This window comes from Aspergillus vadensis (genome assembly GCF_003184925.1).
Source record: "Aspergillus vadensis CBS 113365 unplaced genomic scaffold BO88scaffold_7, whole genome shotgun sequence".
Taxonomy (NCBI): Eukaryota; Fungi; Ascomycota; class Eurotiomycetes; order Eurotiales; family Aspergillaceae; genus Aspergillus; species Aspergillus vadensis.
The window spans coordinates 770,786-787,285 of NW_020292045.1; the positions used below are offsets into that span (position 1 = coordinate 770,786).

The window sequence follows — 16,500 nt, forward strand, 5'->3', positions numbered from 1 at the left end:
TTGGCCGGGGATTGTCCGCTGGGCCAATCACTCTCCCCAATACATACTCATCTAAGCGGAAATGGCAGTCATCATAAAATAAATTCATCCACCTAGTACAAAGTATCATTTTGTACCCTCTCCACTGAGTCCACCAACCCGCTCATCGGGGGGTTGGCTTTTCTAGCGCCGGCGCGCAATCGTTCTTCATGGCTTCGATGGAGTTCCCCCTTTTCCCTTCCCTAGGTTCCCTTCCCCCCTCCTGCCTTGCCCCAACGCGGTGGCAACTGTCTCTCTCGCGAACTGCACGTAGAGAAAGAGGGAAAAAGGAGGCTGTCGGGCCGATCGTCGTGGTTCTTGTCTTCCCCTTTTGGGTATCGTCAAGGCAGCAAACCAGAAAGTCCGACACCAACTTTGACCCCTCGACGTCATGCACGGTTCATCATGTTCATGTCGATCCGGATGGATTTCCTGCGATGGGGTTCGACATTGGGATTTTCTTTTCTTGTGTTGCAGTACTTTGTATGGAGACACACACCCACACACACACCTTGCCTCTTCACTTGCTTGCTTACTTACTTACCCAGCTGAACTGCTGTGGCTCAGAAACTTATCTTGTTTAAGCGTCAAACTTAATTCCTTCAAATGTATTTCTAACGCAATTATGAACCCACCGGCAAATTTCCATATCAATCTACTTGACGTAGCTCACGACTGTACAAGTACTAGAATGTTGCGAGTGTAATCTGCAATGCTGAGATTAGGGAGTAGTAGCAGGGTCGACGGTTGGTCCAGATTTAGTAGCAATCTACTCCATAAGCCAGCCAGCACTTACATACATATATACATACTGGGTAATGCATAGCGTGCAAGTGATCAGTAATGGCAAACAGACTATTTCTGCCACCTTAGTAAGTAGTAGTTCTTATCCATCACTTTTCCATGATGAAGCTATCCAATGAACATTGACCGACGGAAACATCAAACCATATCCCAGCTGCTGATCCGATCAACTCCGGCTGGTTCCAACCTTTAAAGGGGTGTGTTTGGTTCCCTCCCTCCCCGGGGGGAAGAAAGGTGATATCATATTTTCCCCTGCATCTGATTATCGTGCACACCCCTTGTATCAATGTCAATAGATTGACAGAAACCACCACAACGTACTACTTTCCCCCCTCCCCCAGCACCGTAACACCAGTCTCATACTACTACTCCGCGGTTGTCCTGCAGGTTGTCCTGTCTGTTCTTTACCTTACTTGGTACTTCATTGCTGACCTGCCCGACCAAACCAAACTTTGAAACATCGTCTTTCTACAAAGTACATGCTATTCATTTACGTAGTGCAGGGAGAGAACACTGAGAGAGAGAGGTTCACTTCATGTTCTGTGTGACAGAACTGCCACACCCATTCTGCCTGGGATTGGATAAGCCGGCCGTGTGATTGGCTGACAGACTGGCGGGTTCAGCTGCCCTCCCCGCCTTTCGCCGCTTCGATCCCAGCAGCCCAGCCGGTGTTGTGCTGCCCTGCGCTTGGTGGTATCAACTTATCGGCGGTGTCACTGTCACCTACTTGTGCTGTTCGTCTTACTTACCGATCTTACGGAACCTTTTCCAGGGAAGTGAAGCGTACAGTAAGATGGGAAAAAAAAAAGCAAACTTGCATATTGTTCCTGCGGTGAACAAGTTGTATGGTAGATGGTAGTTTGAGTGGTTTTTGAGATAAGTTGTTCTGTGTCTACTGACCGGGCACCTGATCTGTCTCTGCTGAGCTATGCTATGCTATGCTATGCTATGCTTTGCTACCCCTCGCCTCTCACGGCTTGGCTACTCTCGGTGAACAGATCATGCATTGATGCTATGTAGAGGTACTACTAGCAGGGTGTGTTGTATCTATTTTCGGAAAATGTAGCCGGTCGGTGAACCGTGTAGTATTTCTTTGATGTAGAACAGAAAATGGAATCTTCATTGGTGGAGGTGCCATGTCGGCTAGCTGAACGGCAATCGACAGAAATAAGAAAAGATGTAGTAGTAGTTTTACACAACGAGACTGAGAATTGAGGGACTGCGCAGGAGAGATATCTAACAAAACCATGTTCATGATGCCGGAGCCGTTGTGGGAACCTCGATACCGTATGCCTCCTTGATTCTCTCCGCCCGTCTCTCGGCGTATCCGGGGCCATAGATACCTGTGTAACCGGGTTAGCAACCTCGTGGGTTCTCTTCCAGCGGACGGCAATCTGCCTCCAACGGAAGAAAGACGCACCTCGTCCCTCGCCCAATTCGGCAAGAGTCTGCTCTGCGGGGATTCTGTATGTCTTCCGGAGCTGTTCCCGACGCTCAAACTCGTCGATATCGGTGTTCTTCTTGTGGCCAAACAACGATCCACCGGTGTATTCGAAAGCGCCCGTGGCGGTGGCCAGAGCGACGCCGTAGCCCAGGAGGGCGGGGAATGTGCGAGCTGCGGACCTGTCAGAACCAATGTTTGATCAATTGAACGGTCGGATCGCGGGCAACAGACCTCGGAGACCCAGGATGGCGCCGGAGAAGAAACCTCCCAGAGCGACGTTCCAGTGGTCTTCCTTCTCACGAAGGTTGGCGGATGCGGTCTTCACGAATTCGTAGGTACCTCCCATGGCGGCTGGACGCGAAATTCGTTAGCAACCGATTGAATCCAGAGCATATTCGCTAGGCGTCCACAATTGCATTCATACCGAAGATACCGACGGTACCACCGCTCCGGATGAACACGCCCAGCGGGCCGACGTTCTGTCTGGTGAGGGTGTTCTGGACGGCCGAGGCGAAAAGACCCGCTCCACCAGTGAGCATAGTGGTCTTCATCGATGCCGCGATCGCATCCTTGGGGTGGTAGTGCTCTTCGTGGTGCGGAGCCATGGTGGCGGTTGAGGAGCTGGGGATTAAGCTGTGGCTGTCACTCTCGAATGTCGTCCGGACGGAGATGAGATTCGATGAATTTGGGACCTCGCGCTTTCTGCCTCCCTAGACCGCCTTCCCCAGGTTCCCAGCTTTCCCAGTCCGTTTGACCAGAGCATCTGATCTATGCCCAAACCTCTTAATTTCCTCCCTTGGCGTGCGGGCATCATTCTCTCTCACCTCCTGCACGCTTGGTGGTTGTCTTCTATCATTTTTAAAGCTATCCGCGTTGAGAGTGGCGGGTTGTTCGCTGGGAACTTGCCGCCTGCTCTGCCTCACTTGCTGCAGTGACTCCCCGCTGTTACGACGATCTAACGGTCCAGCTTTCTGTTTCCAATAGAATCGAATGCGTTCGATACAATAACGTGGATCATCCCTGCAAGAGAGTCGCGTCGTTATTCTTCCTTTTATTTCCAGACTTTATGTGAATAACCTCACAAAAACCTTTAGAGTTCGTTTGCTAAGGTTCGCCGGCAACTGAGAGCTCATAAGAGCCTACCCATGTCGTCTCCGCAGAAGCCTGGTATGCATCACAGCCTCCTCTAATCCGGATCACTTTCTCAGAGTCCGGAGCACCTACAGAGAATGCGCATTTGGACTAATGATGATCTCTTCTTCTTCTAGGCAAGACTGCCCCACGTCTTGTGCAAGATATCCACGACTATGACCCTGTTCATCCTCCAGGCTCCGGCCGCAACCTGCTGTCGGAGGTCCCCCCGGTCTTCCCCGATCACTATATTGGACCATCAGAATTCATATCGCCCTCAGCATGCCGTCACACTTATTTGATCAAATCGAAACAAAGCTTCCTACCAAAACCAGAGCAGAGAGGTAGCTCAGGCAACCCCACCAAAGTATCGGCGATATGCTCCAAGTGCCGATACCATCTGCAGCTGGTCGTGACGTCGACACCTGGGATCGGCAGCCAGAGTGTGCCGGGACACATACACCATCTGGTATATAAGTCAGGGAGGCAGAGAGGAGGTGCAACGGCAGAGGAGATCACACCCAAGGGCCAGGTAGCGGAGACCTTCCATTATGACTGCTCCTACCTCACTTGTCCAACGACAGTGTCCGTCAGGATTGTGTCTCCTGTGCTACATCCGGAATGGATACAACTGTTGACCGATCCGGAGTTGCTGCAGCAGCGAGCAGATGAGGCGATTGCAACACACCCCGAGCGCCTGGAAGGGATAGCTCGGCCGCAGCCCATCAATGTCTTGGAAAACTTGCGCACATATATCACCAACGCCTTCAATCCCAGTCAACAGGGTAAATCCATATCAGCGATCAACAAGAGATTTATGGCGTGCTTCGGTGTTGAAGGCAGGCCTTGCAAAGACCTGTTGGAATTTTTAGGTTTCTCTGTCAAGGTCTGTATATGCCTGCCGATTGCTGCGACATTGATACCTAACTCTACATAGAACGAAGGTTTCTGGGAGCCTCCGCGCCCCAACGCCTGGGCCGAAGTGCCCTACCAGGATCAACTCAAAATATTCCTCGATGATGTTCTCCATGAGCTTGCTGTGCTCATCGAGCAGAGGCCAGTACTTGAGAAGAAGGGCCACCAGGTGGAATTCCCATACCAAATAGCAAAGAATGACCTCTTGAATGCCCTGGAAGCATTAGATTGTAGGTCAACCACCACTCTTCCGAAGGCCGCATGCTTACCAAGCTCCTCCAGACCAGAAGGCTCTCAATGTCGACTCATTCGAAATGCCCCCTGCTCCGTACGTGCTTTACAGACTTGACCTGTTGACGTCGACTGACGAAGGTTTAGCTATTACGAAGATCTGGGCGTTGTGGAAGACATGTCTGCACAATTGATTATTGAGGCGTTCAATCGCCAGGTCGCCGTAGACCCTGGTCGCATGCCCACATATTTGAAATGTCTCAAAGCGATAGGTAACCTTAGAGGGGGCTACGAAGCTGACGCCATCGACCAGGCCGTTCAAGTGGCTTATGCCGACGGCAAATACACTGATGACGATGTGATCAATGCTTACAAGTACTTCGGTTTAACCCATGACGATCCGCGGCTTACCGAGGACAGCATCATTGGGACCTTCCATGCTTACTTGAGCTCCACCACTCAGGAGACAGAATCACGCAGAGAACTGTGGAAGATTGGCGACAGCAGGCGTAGTGAGCGCATCAAATCAGCGGCTGAAGATAGTAAGATTTCCCCACAGCGAGCGTTTGAGATCCACAGCTAACAGGGTAAAGGAGTGGCAACTGTTGAGCAAGCGCAAGTTTACCTTGGTGTGAGCGAGGAGACAAGCGATGACTTCATCATGGCCATGTATACAGCTAAGGTACTGCGCCACCAATTACTACTTTATGTAAATGTGCGCTGATCTTCTTTTTAGGTCAATGACACACCATCAAGCCGGGATCTTGCGCGCCGTGCAGTTGAATTCATTGCGGAGGCTCGGAAATCGGATGCTCTCCGACACTTCGTCAGAACTGGCGAGATGACAGCGGGTGAGATGGATATCGGGGATGCCTACCGGCTTCTCCAAATTCCTGATCGTACCGTTGACGATGGAGCAATAATGGCGGCTTATACGATTTGCGTTGATGAAGCCCCGGGACAAGCTGAGACGTACAATCAAGCCTTGCGCATAATTGCCAAAGACAAGAATAGCACGCTGCTGGGAAGTATGGTTTCTGATGATACAAAGCCGGACCGTAATATGTCGGAATGGCCCGTTGGATTGCAGAACATCGGCAACACATGCTACCTCAATAGTCTACTGCAATTCTATTTCTCTGTGCGCCCATACAGGGAGATGGTCTTGGATTTTGAGAGTTTCAAGATGGACTTGACTGATGAGAGCCTGAGTAAGAAGCAGGTGGGATCACGCAAGGTCTCCAAGAAGGAGGTGGAACGTTCACAAAGGTGTAAGTGCGCTGTATTTCACTTGTATGACCGTTAAACTGACGCAGATTCTATGTAGTTCTCAGAGAATTAAGGACACTTTTTTCCGACATGATTACTTCCCCATCCTCTCATGTCACACCGGGCCAGGAGTTGGCGCGGTTGACATTGATCAGTCCTTCTAACGAAGCAGCGATACGTCGTCGGTCTACAATCTCCGCGTACAGGCCCGCGGGTGCCCTAGGCGAAATCAACGGCATGCCCGTACTAGGACCTCTTGGGCCGCCGCAACCGATTCCGGAGAAGGAAGTGGAGAAAGAAGCCGAGAACCAGACGGCTACCGAAAGCGAGGGTGTCAAGCGCTCAACAGTTAGCGATGTTGATAGCGAAGCCACACTTGTCTCTGATGGTGTCAAGAATGACATTAAACCTCCTCCGATTGACGATAAAGAGAACGAACCTCCGGCTGATCTGGACTTGAAAGACGTGCAGGATGAGCCAAATTCCGATTCCGCCGAACTAGGGTCCCCCGGCGATACGACACCCATAGACAATGTCGAACCTTCCAATCGACCACCGCCTGTGCCTCCGCGACCCACCCCGCAAGTCGACCCCCAGAAGCAGCTTATAGAAGAGGTAGAGATCGGAGCGCAGCAGGATGTGACGGAAGTTATCAACAACGTGCTTTTCCAGAGCCAATGTGCTATCCGGCCTATTGCTCATTCTCCGGAGGGCGAGCAAATTGATCAAGTGAAAGAGTAAGTCAGGAGCCTTCTGGGCACGAATATCCCATGACTGACTGCCTTGTCTATAGTCTCTTCTACGGCAGAACTCGATCTTATATTGCTTCAGAAAAAGGAGTGCGGTCCAAAGAAGAGTGGTGGTGTGACATCAAAATCGATGTTGCAACTGGCCCTCGTGACATCTATGCAGCTATTGACGGTGCCTTTGACGTACAGAAGGTGAATGTAGAGAACTCGGTGGCTGAGCAGTACGGTGCTATCAGCAAGCTCCCGCCAGTGCTTCAGATTCAGGTTCAGCGTGTCCAGTTTGACCCCACGACGAAGCGCTCATTCAAGTCCACTCACCATCTCGGATTGAAGGAGACGATTTATCTTGACCGATATATGGACTCGCAGCAACCGCATTTCCTGGAGCGGCGACAGCAGTGCTGGCAATGGAAGAACTCGCTCAGAGAGCTTGAGGCGCGCCGTGCGGAGTTACTGCGTCAAGTGGTAGGTTGCGCCCGCATCGCTTGTTGTGGGCCCAGACATCTAATTCATAATCTAGGACTCCGACGGCATGGATACGGCGGGTTTGCTCAACAGCGCTAAGGAAGTACTTGAAGACTTGGCAGCTATGAGAGAAGAGCCTGATTATGCAGAGGACGCGATCGATTTTGACACGCAAATAATCACCGAGGTTGATCAGCTTTCTCAGATAGCAAAGGCTGACTTGAACTGTGCGTCCTCGCTTCCCAAGTTTTGGCCTCTGGTATGCAGGCGCTAATTCGAAACAGATGTCGAAAACCAAATCCAGGAGACCCAGAACAAGATCACCGCTCAGTTTGCCGACTACAAGTACCTGGCTTATCGCCTGTATGCCGTTTTCGTCCACCACGGATCGGTCTCCTTTGGCCACTACTACATTTACATCTTCGACTTTGAAAGGAACGTCTGGAGGAAATACAATGACAACTATGTCACCGAAGTAAACGACCTGGATGAGATCTTCAAGGACGAGGGGCAGTCCAACCCGCCCACGCCATACTTCCTGGTATACGTCAACGACACGATGAAGGATCGGCTCGCCGACCCGGTCTGCAGGGAAATCTTGGAAGAATCCACGGCGAATGCCAATGAAGATGTGGACATGAATCCACCAGCGTACGACGAGATCTGGACAGACCAGGGCGGATCAGGTACGGTAGTCGATCACCCCATGACGGAGGCTAAAGACGATGCCAATGCAGGATCCGGCAAGACTGCCTGGGGTTGGCCACCGAAGACAAGCACTGACTTAGACCATGTAAAGTGGTAGGCTCAGAGGTCAAGCCGCCGGTCCGAGACTCGACGTTAAATCCACTCAAACGCAAGGGCCTGGGCGACGATGGAGGCTAAATCCATACTAGGCCTAGACTTCTAGGGGACGCCTACAGTTCAGCTATAGAGGTAAATTGCAGGACTGGACATCATGACCGAGCAAAGACTTTAGAGCTGGATGATATGAGGCGGGGAAGACTGCGAGAATACGGGCTATTCTTGTAGTGATATTGATGTTCCGTTTGGTTTGTGCGGGCGTGTAACTTTTCTGACGATATCCTTTGTGCATGCGCTAGCGGAGATGTTGTCATGATTTCCTGTACATAGCAGGTGATGTCCTCCATCATGATATTTGATGATAATGTACCATGTCATTTTCTGTCTTATGTCCCTCACAGCTAGAATCAACCTAATCTATCTATCTATGCTGCAGTGACAGTCAGTTTAGTCATGACTTCGGCGGCGGGTCCGAAGCGGGCCGCGGATCGGGATCGGAACGACAGTCGGCAGCACAAGTGGGGGAGAAGCTGCCCTGCAGGCTGAATGACCGTCGCATGTCTGTGCATGGGACTTGAGGCCATTGCACCAGAAGACCTTAGAGAAGTGACTGGTTGAGAGTTACTGGATCAGTGGAAAATAAACATCTACATTTCCATCATTGAGGTACACAAAATAGACTAACCCAAGGGATCGGATCTCCTCAGTATATAGGTTATGCATTGGAAGCACAAGTGCGGGGAGAATTCCGGGGAAGGCGGCATGGCGGCTGGCGTTCCGCAACTCCGCATGTGGCCGTTCTTATCCAGTTCTCCATATAACCTCCTCTTCTCCGCTTCCTTCACGTTCCTCTGATACCTTCAGTCTTCCTTATTGTGTCTCGGGGGTGATTGTCAACTCTGGACCCTAACGGCTTTTGCGCAATTTGATTGCCAACTGTAACTATCGAAGCTACATACATATATACCTCTACTCGTGGTCCATCATGCCGTCACAAGTGGCGACATGTCTGCGTCTGGCGCGGCAGTTCTCTGCTGATCCCAGCAAGGTAGGGATTTCTGTGTCACCAATCGTAGTTAAATTGGAATTGGTAGTTCTGACATATGCATTTATAACAGCACCAACGATTCCTCGCACGTGCTTTCTCTAGCAGCATTCGTCGACCTGAGATCAACAAGGTGGTCTCCTCTGCAGACATCGCAATCAAGGATATGAAGTCCAACTCGACACTTTTGGCCGGTGGCTTTGGTCTCTCCGGTGTACCAGACACCCTGATCAGCGCGGTGCGCGCGAATCCCTCCATTACGGGTCTGACAGTCGTCAGTAACAACGCTGGTGTCGACGGAGCGGGTCTCGGCCTTCTTCTCCAGTCTAAGCAAATCAAGAAGATGATTGCTAGCTACGTGGGCGAGAATAAGACGTTCGAGCGCATGTACCTGACCGGAGAGATCGAGCTCGAGTTGACTCCTCAGGGTACCTTGGCGGAACGTTGTCGTGCCGGTGGTGCGGGCATCCCGGCTTTCTATACCCCTGCGGCCTGTGGTACCGTTGTACAGACAGGCGAATTGCCTCTGAAGCACAATTCTGATGGGACTGTCGCGCTCTACAGTGAGCCTAGGGATGTCAAGGTTTTCGATAAGAAGAGCTACGTCATGGAGGAAGCGATTAAGGGTGACTATGCATTTGTCAAGGCCTGGAAGGCTGATAAGCTGGGTAACTGCCAGTTCCGCTATGCTGCGGCTAACTTCAATGGTGCCATGGGCCGCAATGCGAAGATGACGATCGTCGAGGCGGAGCACATTGTTGAACCGGGCGAGATTGAGCCCGCTGCTATTCATCTGCCGGGTATCTATGTCAAGCGGGTGATTCAGAGCACAGCCCCCAAGAACATTGAGAAGTATACTTTTGCAAAGGAAGAGGGTGAGGAGGCGGCTGCCCTGGGTAAGGGTGATACTGCTGCTAAGCGCGAGCGCATCGTTCGTCGTGCGGCGAAGGAGTTTAAGAACGGGATGTATGCGAACTTGGGTATTGGCATGCCCATGCTGGCGCCTAACTTTGTCGATCCCTCTGTAGAGGTCATGCTGCAGTCTGAGAACGGCATCCTGGGTCTGGGTCCGTACCCTCAGAAGGGACAGGAGGATGCTGATCTCATCAACGCTGGCAAGGAGACGGTCACGCTGCTGCCTGGAGCTGCTTGCTTCGGGAGCGAGGAGTCCTTCGGTATGATCCGTTCGGGACGGATCGATCTGACTATTTTGGGTGCTATGCAAGTCAGTGCCCGAGGTGATTTGGCAAACTGTAAGTGGTCCCTGTATAATTGTTTCTTTGGGATTGTCTGGTTGACAATGTTTGTTAGGGATGCTGCCTGGCAAGATCAAGGGCTTCGGTGGAGCTATGGACCTCGTATCGAACCCCTCCGCCACCAAGGTTGTGGTGACCATGGAGCACACGGATAAGAAGGGTGGACCGAAGATCGTGAAGCAGTGCGAATTCCCCTTGACCGGAAAGACGTGCGTCAGCCGGATCATCACCGAGCTCTGCGTGTTCGACGTCGACTTTACGGATGGACTGACGCTGGTTGAGCTGGCCGATGGAGTCACCGTGGATGAGGTGCGGAGCAAGACGGAGGCACCATTCAAGGTGGCTGATGATGTCAAGCCGATGCTGTAAATCATATTGACATGATCATCACGGCAAATATGTATAACTCGGCGTTGTCAATTGACGACTGACCTGAATCCCCAAACACACCATATATACCACGCTGTATCCAAAATAATGCCATTGAACAGATACCAATTTCTTCACCCGAAAATTACACTATATATACAAGGTCGTAAAGTACAGAACCCGAACCAGAACCAGAGCCACTTTTTATAATCCCTTCTTCACCCATGCCATCCCATAGTACTAATACAACACAACACCATAAGAAAGGTGGCCACCACCATCACTCCGCTCCCCCTCGCCCAATAGCCCTCTAAACCCCAAAGGCAGACAAACTACCTCAACCTCAACAGCCCACCCAACCTCTTCTTCAACCTTCCCATCCAGTCCCGGTCCGGCGCCTCATCAAACTCCCGAATCACATTATCGTAATGATCCGGGTTACTCGCCGGTCTGCGCAATCTCGGCGACAGGGGGTAGCGTCTCGCGTACCGGTCTTCGAGGAGGGAGGAGAGAGCGTTGAGGGATTTCTCGTCGATGTTGACTTTTTGTAATTGGCCTTCTTGTTGGGGCTGTTTTTGAGAGGAGGGTTCGGTGGATGAGGGTTGGAGGCAGGCTTGGAGGTAGTTCTGGACGGAGACGGTTGACGGGCGCACTTTGTCGGTTGGCCAGTGTTTGAGGAGGGTGGTGATTCGTTGCTGTGGTTGGTGTTGAGTTAGCTGGGATGCAAAAGAGCTGGGATCGAAGAGGGTTTGGGTTGGGGTGGTGAGGGTAGACGTACTGTGTTGGATGCCATGGTGGGATATCTGTGTGTGAGTGGTTCGTGTGATTGTGGTGTGAGTGATGAGGGCGACAGTTCGGTGAATGAGAGAAGCGCTGGAGAGATACTGTTCGAGGTCTATCTAGATGTCTGTAGATGCTCGAAAAACAGCGGAACTGCCTGAGGCGGCAAGGCGGTCACGGGCGCGGCAATCCGGAGGCGGCAATCCGGCTCAGCCACCGCATGCTGATTGATGCTGCTGCTGCTGCCTTATTGCCTGACCTGGACTTCTCTCTCTCCTCTCGTCATCTCCAGCTGATCGTCTCCTTCCCATCTCCTTTGAATCTCCCCCCTCAAAGTTTCATCCACGTTCTTTGCGCCTCCTTCTTTGTCCCTCTTCTAATACCTACTTCCGACGCCGTTGATTTCTTTTGTTTCGTCCCCACCGTCCTTTACTCCGCTCTTTCCCGGTTTCCCGCTCGCTCAGCTCGTCATGAGCTCGCAGCGTTATCAACGGGTATGAGGCACCCACATTCTTTGATAGAAGCCGTTGGGTTCGGCATTCAGATGTCAAAAAAACAAAGTACTGATACATGGGTCTGTATATAGGTCAACGCCCGTGATGAAGACGATGATGATACCCCCCAGTCACACTCCTCTATCCCTCTCCGACCGACACCTTCCTCCCCGCCTCCCTCATTCCACTCTCGTTCCTCCTCCCCATCATCGAGACGCCTACTCCACGACGATCCCCAAAGAGACCATGCAGAACAAACCCTAGCAGATGCGTTCGGTGATGGTAGCGATTCCGAGTCCGATGAAGAGCCCGACGATCGTCAGCGCTTAATGCGGGCTCAGCCGGATTCCCGCCCGGTGGCGGACACCAGCAGCGCCGGTGCGGCTGCGTCTTCTTCTTCAAGCGGTTCAGAGCAACAGTCTGGCGATTCGCGCATTGGTGGAAGCCTTCCTCGACGGCAAACGATCCTGCCATCTTTCAGTACCCCCAGTTCGGGAGCGAGTCGGGTGATCAGTTCGTCGAACGATGGTGTCTTTGCTAATCTGGCGGCTAAGCCGGAGCGCGGGGAAAAGAATGAGGATTTGCCTCCGGTAGGTTGACTTTATGTGGGATTTGCGATGGGAAAATGGTTGCTGATGATGTGCTGTGTTTTAGTCCTACGAGGAGGCCGCCGCAGATGCTACACCGCCGTATTGGGAGACGACAATTCTCGCACCGGGTATCTCTTCGGACGAAGTGTTTGTGGATGGACTGCCGGTTGGATCGATTTTTTCGTTTGTCTGGAATGCCATGATCTCCATGTCGTTCCAGTTGGTTGGATTCCTCTTGACCTACTTGCTTCACACAACGCACGCAGCCAAAAACGGTAGCCGGGCTGGTCTCGGCCTCACGCTGGTGCAGTATGGTTTCTACATGAAGGGTGGCAGTGAGTCGAAGGGATCGGATGAAGGAGGCGCCGATTACGTGACACCACCGGACCCGAACAGTCATAACTTCGATCCGAATAATGTCGATGGTGGTGCGGGTGGTGATGGCGGAGGCGGTGCCGTGTCCTCTATCACCACGAGCGAATGGATTTCATACGTCTTGATGATTGTCGGGTGGTTCATTCTGATTCGAGCTATCAGCGATTTCCTGCGGGCACGCCGTCACGAGCAGCTGGTGTTACAGAGTCCTGAGCGTGGGCTTAGCGTTCCTGTCATTGCAGAGGGCGAGCGATCGGAGACAGTTGTCTAGGGAATATGGGAATCTTGGTCTGGTCTGGGTACAGTTCACTTGGGAGCATTCGGAGTTCATTTTCCTTCCTTTTGCACGTTTTCGTTATTCTTATAATCGGCCCTACGATCCAGTTGTAGGATGGATGGGAGCCTGCAGAGCATTGGTAGCCTATCGTTGACCGGGTTCATCTTTTCGTTATTTCCTTTCTTTTTCTTTTTCTCATACCATTTACACACCATGGTCGGTTCCAGCTATTGCACAAGTTACCGGGCCTGTAGTCTAGAATACCTTGTTATCTTGTTTGCGAGATACCTTTGGCAAGTGAATCCAAGTGGAAACAATTCGACTTTAATCTCTTCACCTCCTTGTTAATTTGTACGACTTTTCTAGTAGTAGACAGTGAGACATTTGGGCCAATTGGGAGTTGCCTCGTTCCGATTTGCCTTCAGCAGGCAGCCTTATTTTCGGGACCCTTGAATGGAAGCATTGCCGCTGAAGATCGTCCGCCCTGCGACTGGGGATGTTCCCCGTCGCCCCGGTGTACCTGTTTCTTAAGAAGTACTCAGACTATTGTTCTGCTTGAGCTTGCTGCCCGATGCTGATCGTCTTGGCGGTCTCTCCGGTTTCTCCGCGTTGATCTTCTTGTCTTCCGCTCTCCTTCTTCCCCTTCCTTTCTTGTCTTTCCCCTTTCTATTATCACAAGTGGTTACCTCTCACTCCTCTTTTCCTCATGTTCATTTTATATCCAGTCAAATTCACCTCTCCGTGACATCTCCCCCGCCTCTCTCTCCATGACCAAGGTTGACGCCGCGGGGGATGGGGATTCCGCCCTGATGGCCGCCTCGCCGCCGAGTATCCCCAAAGCCCCCGTCGAGGCTCGCTCGCTGTCTTCCATCACCGCAATTGCCTCCAATCCTCCCGCCTATCCGCGCAATCCTACCCAGAAGAAGTTGGATCCGTTAGTGCTGTATATTGTGCGGGTCCCAGGCAGTCGAGGTATGTCGCTTACCTGCCATTCCGATCGCTCAGGAATGCCCCGCAGAAGCGGTGGCACCAAACATGCATATGATAGATCAACTGACCCTTGTTTTCTTCCGTCCTCTAGATGTCTTCCTCACCCCCTTGAAACCTGCTACCAAGTCCAGCGTCTCTGCCGAAGCCATCAATTCCTCCTTATATTATTTGCACGTTGCCACGCCTGAGGATGACGTCCTGCTACAGGAATACGAGCAGGAGCGCGAAGAGGAGGCTAGATTGCGGAAAGAAGCCCTTGGAGACGAGGCGGAGGCTCCTCTGCCTTCGCGCGAGTTTGCGCGATTGAACAATGTCCGGCGCAAGCCTGTTCCTGGCGCGGGCGCACTCAAGGTCGATGCGACCCCTCCTCCTCCTGCGCGCCCTCGCCCGACTTCCTGGCAGTCGCAGGGAGCGCCGTCGCTGTTGAATCCAGATCTGCAGCGCCCGGCCCTGCCTCCCCGTCCGAGTTTCCAGGGCCCTGCTTATGCGAACGATTACAACCTTGTCACCCCGCCTTTCGCGCCGGTCAATCGCGACCCCGTTCTCGAGTCCGCGCCGCTTGACGATCCCATGGCTGCGCGTCCTTCGCGGCCACTGCCTGCTGTTCCGAGAGAAGAGCCCGTGCTAGGACCGCCTCTAGACCCGCTGCCGGCGAAGAGGGCCAACCGGTGGAGCACTGCGCTGTCGGGGTACCTGGCCAAGGGCCAGGAAACGTGGAAGGAGAAATATGATGCCATGTCTGGTGGCCGGGCGAGTCTGGATTCAAGACGACCCCCGATTAGACCGCATTCCGCTCATGGAAGTCCATCACATTCGTTTCTGGGGTCGCCGTCTAGAAGCCCAGCGAGGAGTCCTGCCAGAAGTCCGGGCCAGTCCCCTCGCCAGAGGCCGCATGACAGAGTGGTGCCTGATCGTCCGGGGTTCCATATCACCTTGATTCGTCGCGATCCTACGCATGGCAGTCAGTGGAATGTTGCGACCATGTCAACGCCTCGGATGGATGGTGGGCCTATCGACATCGATATCCTTACCCCGGGGTACAACCGGTTCACGGCGCAGAACGAACCGCTCTCCCTTGCGAGTCTGGGGATAAACCTCCCAGGCGGCCAGTCCATCTCGTTCTCGTCGTCCAAACACCCGTTGGCTGATTTGGCCGATCTTCCACCTACTTCCGTCCCCAATGAGCCATCTCAGCCCCGACGATTCCATCGCAAGCTCTGCGTCTCAAGACCATACTTCCAAGAGGAGCCGCGAGGCTCCTTGGACCTCCCGGGTCGTCCGTCCCTGGACAGCACTGCCAGTGGCAGTCCCACGAAACCGCACGCCCCTCCTCACTCCAAGCTGAAGAGCGGTTATTACACCTTCAACTCACCATGGAATGGCATCTGCACGTTTACAACGAGCGTCAACGGCCGCAGCCTTAAATGCAAACACATGATACCCACCCCTGGCTTCCCCAACGCCAGCAGCCACCATCACCACCCGACCTCCACGCCTGAACCCCCTGCCATCACTGTCGCCGAGATCCGCTTCAACACGCCCTTTCGAACCGGCCACCTTCACCAGCCCGCTCCCTCGTACGCATCCTATAATCCTACCTCGCCCCCAACGGACTCCTACCTCTCCTCTCCGCAAACTCCTACCTCCGCAAACCCTTCCTCGAAACGCGACTCTTTCGCCCGCCTCCTCAACCCGAACAAATATACGCGACCTCGCGCTCGGTCCGGGGCCAGTATAACCTCCATCGGCGACAATATCGGCCCCAGCCACCACACACGGAACCCCTCGAATAGCAGCACGAGCAGCGGCGCCGGAGACCTCGAGGAGCGCGAGAAATCAGGACTTTTGCGCCGGCCGCCGAGTGAGGACCGTCTGGATCTTTCTCTTGCACGGGAGCGCGCAGGCGGAGGGTTACGGGGGAAGTCTGCGAAATTGGGTAAGCTGATTATTGAAGATGAAGGGATTAAGATGTTGGATCTGGTTGTTGCTGCTTGTATGTCTGTTTATGCAGTGAGTTGCTAGACATTGGTTTGACTGCATATGGCATGATTAATCTTTTGGTTATATCCTGGGATATGTTCGAGTTGTGATTGTGATATGATATGATATACTATTGATGTTTTAGGCATTTGAGCGATATGCATTTGATGATATGTAACTGCAATTGATATACTGATATACCTTGAATATAAAGCTGAAGCTGAAGCTGCTATAGCACTATCTGATAGACATTAGGAAACTCACAGTAACACCATGATAGCACATACCTCCCCCCTTGGAAAGACCACTACCTCCCAAGCTAGGTAGTAGCTACTAGCTAGTAAAACCAGCCATCCCACTCCCACAATCCCAATTACTAAACACTTACAAAATTGAATCATCTACACCACCACCCCTCGCAAACCCACCACCGATCAGGTAACCACATTACCATCTCATTCTCCTCAATTCCACATCCCTGCCCAACACAAACCAAAAAAAACCCCTCACTAAA

The 16,500-nt window shown here is 52.5% G+C and overlaps 7 protein-coding genes across 7 annotated transcripts; 5 read left to right on the top strand and 2 right to left on the bottom strand.

Moving 5' to 3' along the window:
* The first annotated feature begins 112 nt into the window (after positions 1-112).
* Positions 113-757, top strand: BO88DRAFT_255390 (uncharacterized protein). The gene has a single exon (XM_025702242.1). It carries the CDS (start codon positions 189-191, stop codon positions 600-602), a length of 414 nt encoding a protein of 137 aa, XP_025564544.1. The 5' UTR covers positions 113-188; the 3' UTR covers positions 603-757.
* A 1,316-nt stretch (positions 758-2,073) lies between these two features.
* On the bottom strand, positions 2,074-2,871 carry BO88DRAFT_413758 (NADH-ubiquinone oxidoreductase 213 kDa subunit; the record flags this gene model as incomplete). Its single annotated transcript, XM_025708145.1, has 4 exons — positions 2,074-2,165; positions 2,243-2,437; positions 2,498-2,617; positions 2,691-2,871. 4 exons carry the CDS (start codon positions 2,869-2,871, stop codon positions 2,074-2,076), a joined length of 588 nt encoding a protein of 195 aa, XP_025564545.1.
* Positions 2,872-3,411: 540 nt separating this feature from the next.
* On the top strand, positions 3,412-7,911 carry BO88DRAFT_337079 (ubiquitin-specific protease UBP2; the record flags this gene model as incomplete). Its single annotated transcript, XM_025702928.1, has 12 exons — positions 3,412-3,433; positions 3,535-4,283; positions 4,335-4,542; positions 4,595-4,640; positions 4,691-5,085; positions 5,137-5,225; positions 5,280-5,814; positions 5,871-6,549; positions 6,606-7,026; positions 7,082-7,253; positions 7,311-7,784; positions 7,832-7,911. 12 exons carry the CDS (start codon positions 3,412-3,414, stop codon positions 7,909-7,911), a joined length of 3,870 nt encoding a protein of 1,289 aa, XP_025564546.1.
* Positions 7,912-8,677: 766 nt separating this feature from the next.
* Positions 8,678-10,865, top strand: BO88DRAFT_403705 (3-oxoacid CoA-transferase). Its single transcript, XM_025706426.1, has 3 exons — positions 8,678-8,878; positions 8,949-10,128; positions 10,187-10,865. Exons 1-3 carry the CDS (start codon positions 8,816-8,818, stop codon positions 10,498-10,500), a joined length of 1,557 nt encoding a protein of 518 aa, XP_025564547.1. The 5' UTR covers positions 8,678-8,815; the 3' UTR covers positions 10,501-10,865.
* On the bottom strand, positions 10,833-11,293 carry BO88DRAFT_452276 (ubiquinol-cytochrome c reductase complex assembly factor 2; the record flags this gene model as incomplete). The annotated part of the gene is made up of 2 exons (XM_025710680.1): positions 10,833-11,195; positions 11,279-11,293. The coding sequence occupies 2 exons, from the start codon at positions 11,291-11,293 to the stop codon at positions 10,833-10,835; spliced, it is 378 nt and encodes a 125-aa protein (XP_025564548.1).
* A 133-nt stretch (positions 11,294-11,426) lies between these two features.
* BO88DRAFT_385677 (metal homeostatis BSD2 family protein) lies at positions 11,427-13,342 on the top strand. Its single transcript, XM_025704751.1, has 3 exons — positions 11,427-11,774; positions 11,867-12,364; positions 12,429-13,342. The coding sequence occupies exons 1-3, from the start codon at positions 11,751-11,753 to the stop codon at positions 13,008-13,010; spliced, it is 1,104 nt and encodes a 367-aa protein (XP_025564549.1). The 5' UTR covers positions 11,427-11,750; the 3' UTR covers positions 13,011-13,342.
* Positions 13,343-13,506: 164 nt separating this feature from the next.
* On the top strand, positions 13,507-16,232 carry BO88DRAFT_385681 (uncharacterized protein). The gene is made up of 2 exons (XM_025704752.1): positions 13,507-13,988; positions 14,098-16,232. Exons 1-2 carry the CDS (start codon positions 13,784-13,786, stop codon positions 16,026-16,028), a joined length of 2,136 nt encoding a protein of 711 aa, XP_025564550.1. The 5' UTR covers positions 13,507-13,783; the 3' UTR covers positions 16,029-16,232.
* The last annotated feature ends 268 nt before the right edge of the window (positions 16,233-16,500 follow it).

Coding starts and splice junctions, on each gene's coding strand:
- BO88DRAFT_403705 (XM_025706426.1), top strand. CDS start 8,816: ATGCCGTCACAAGTGGCGACATGTCTGCGTCTGGCGCGGCAGTTCTCT. Junction 8,879..8,948: donor TCTCTGCTGATCCCAGCAAG/GTAGGGATTTCT, acceptor CATTTATAACAG/CACCAACGATTCCTCGCACG. Junction 10,129..10,186: donor CCGAGGTGATTTGGCAAACT/GTAAGTGGTCCC, acceptor AATGTTTGTTAG/GGATGCTGCCTGGCAAGATC.
- BO88DRAFT_255390 (XM_025702242.1), top strand. CDS start 189: ATGGCTTCGATGGAGTTCCCCCTTTTCCCTTCCCTAGGTTCCCTTCCC.
- BO88DRAFT_385677 (XM_025704751.1), top strand. CDS start 11,751: ATGAGCTCGCAGCGTTATCAACGG. Junction 11,775..11,866: donor GCTCGCAGCGTTATCAACGG/GTATGAGGCACC, acceptor GTCTGTATATAG/GTCAACGCCCGTGATGAAGA. Junction 12,365..12,428: donor AGAATGAGGATTTGCCTCCG/GTAGGTTGACTT, acceptor GCTGTGTTTTAG/TCCTACGAGGAGGCCGCCGC.
- BO88DRAFT_385681 (XM_025704752.1), top strand. CDS start 13,784: ATGACCAAGGTTGACGCCGCGGGGGATGGGGATTCCGCCCTGATGGCC. Junction 13,989..14,097: donor GCGGGTCCCAGGCAGTCGAG/GTATGTCGCTTA, acceptor TCCGTCCTCTAG/ATGTCTTCCTCACCCCCTTG.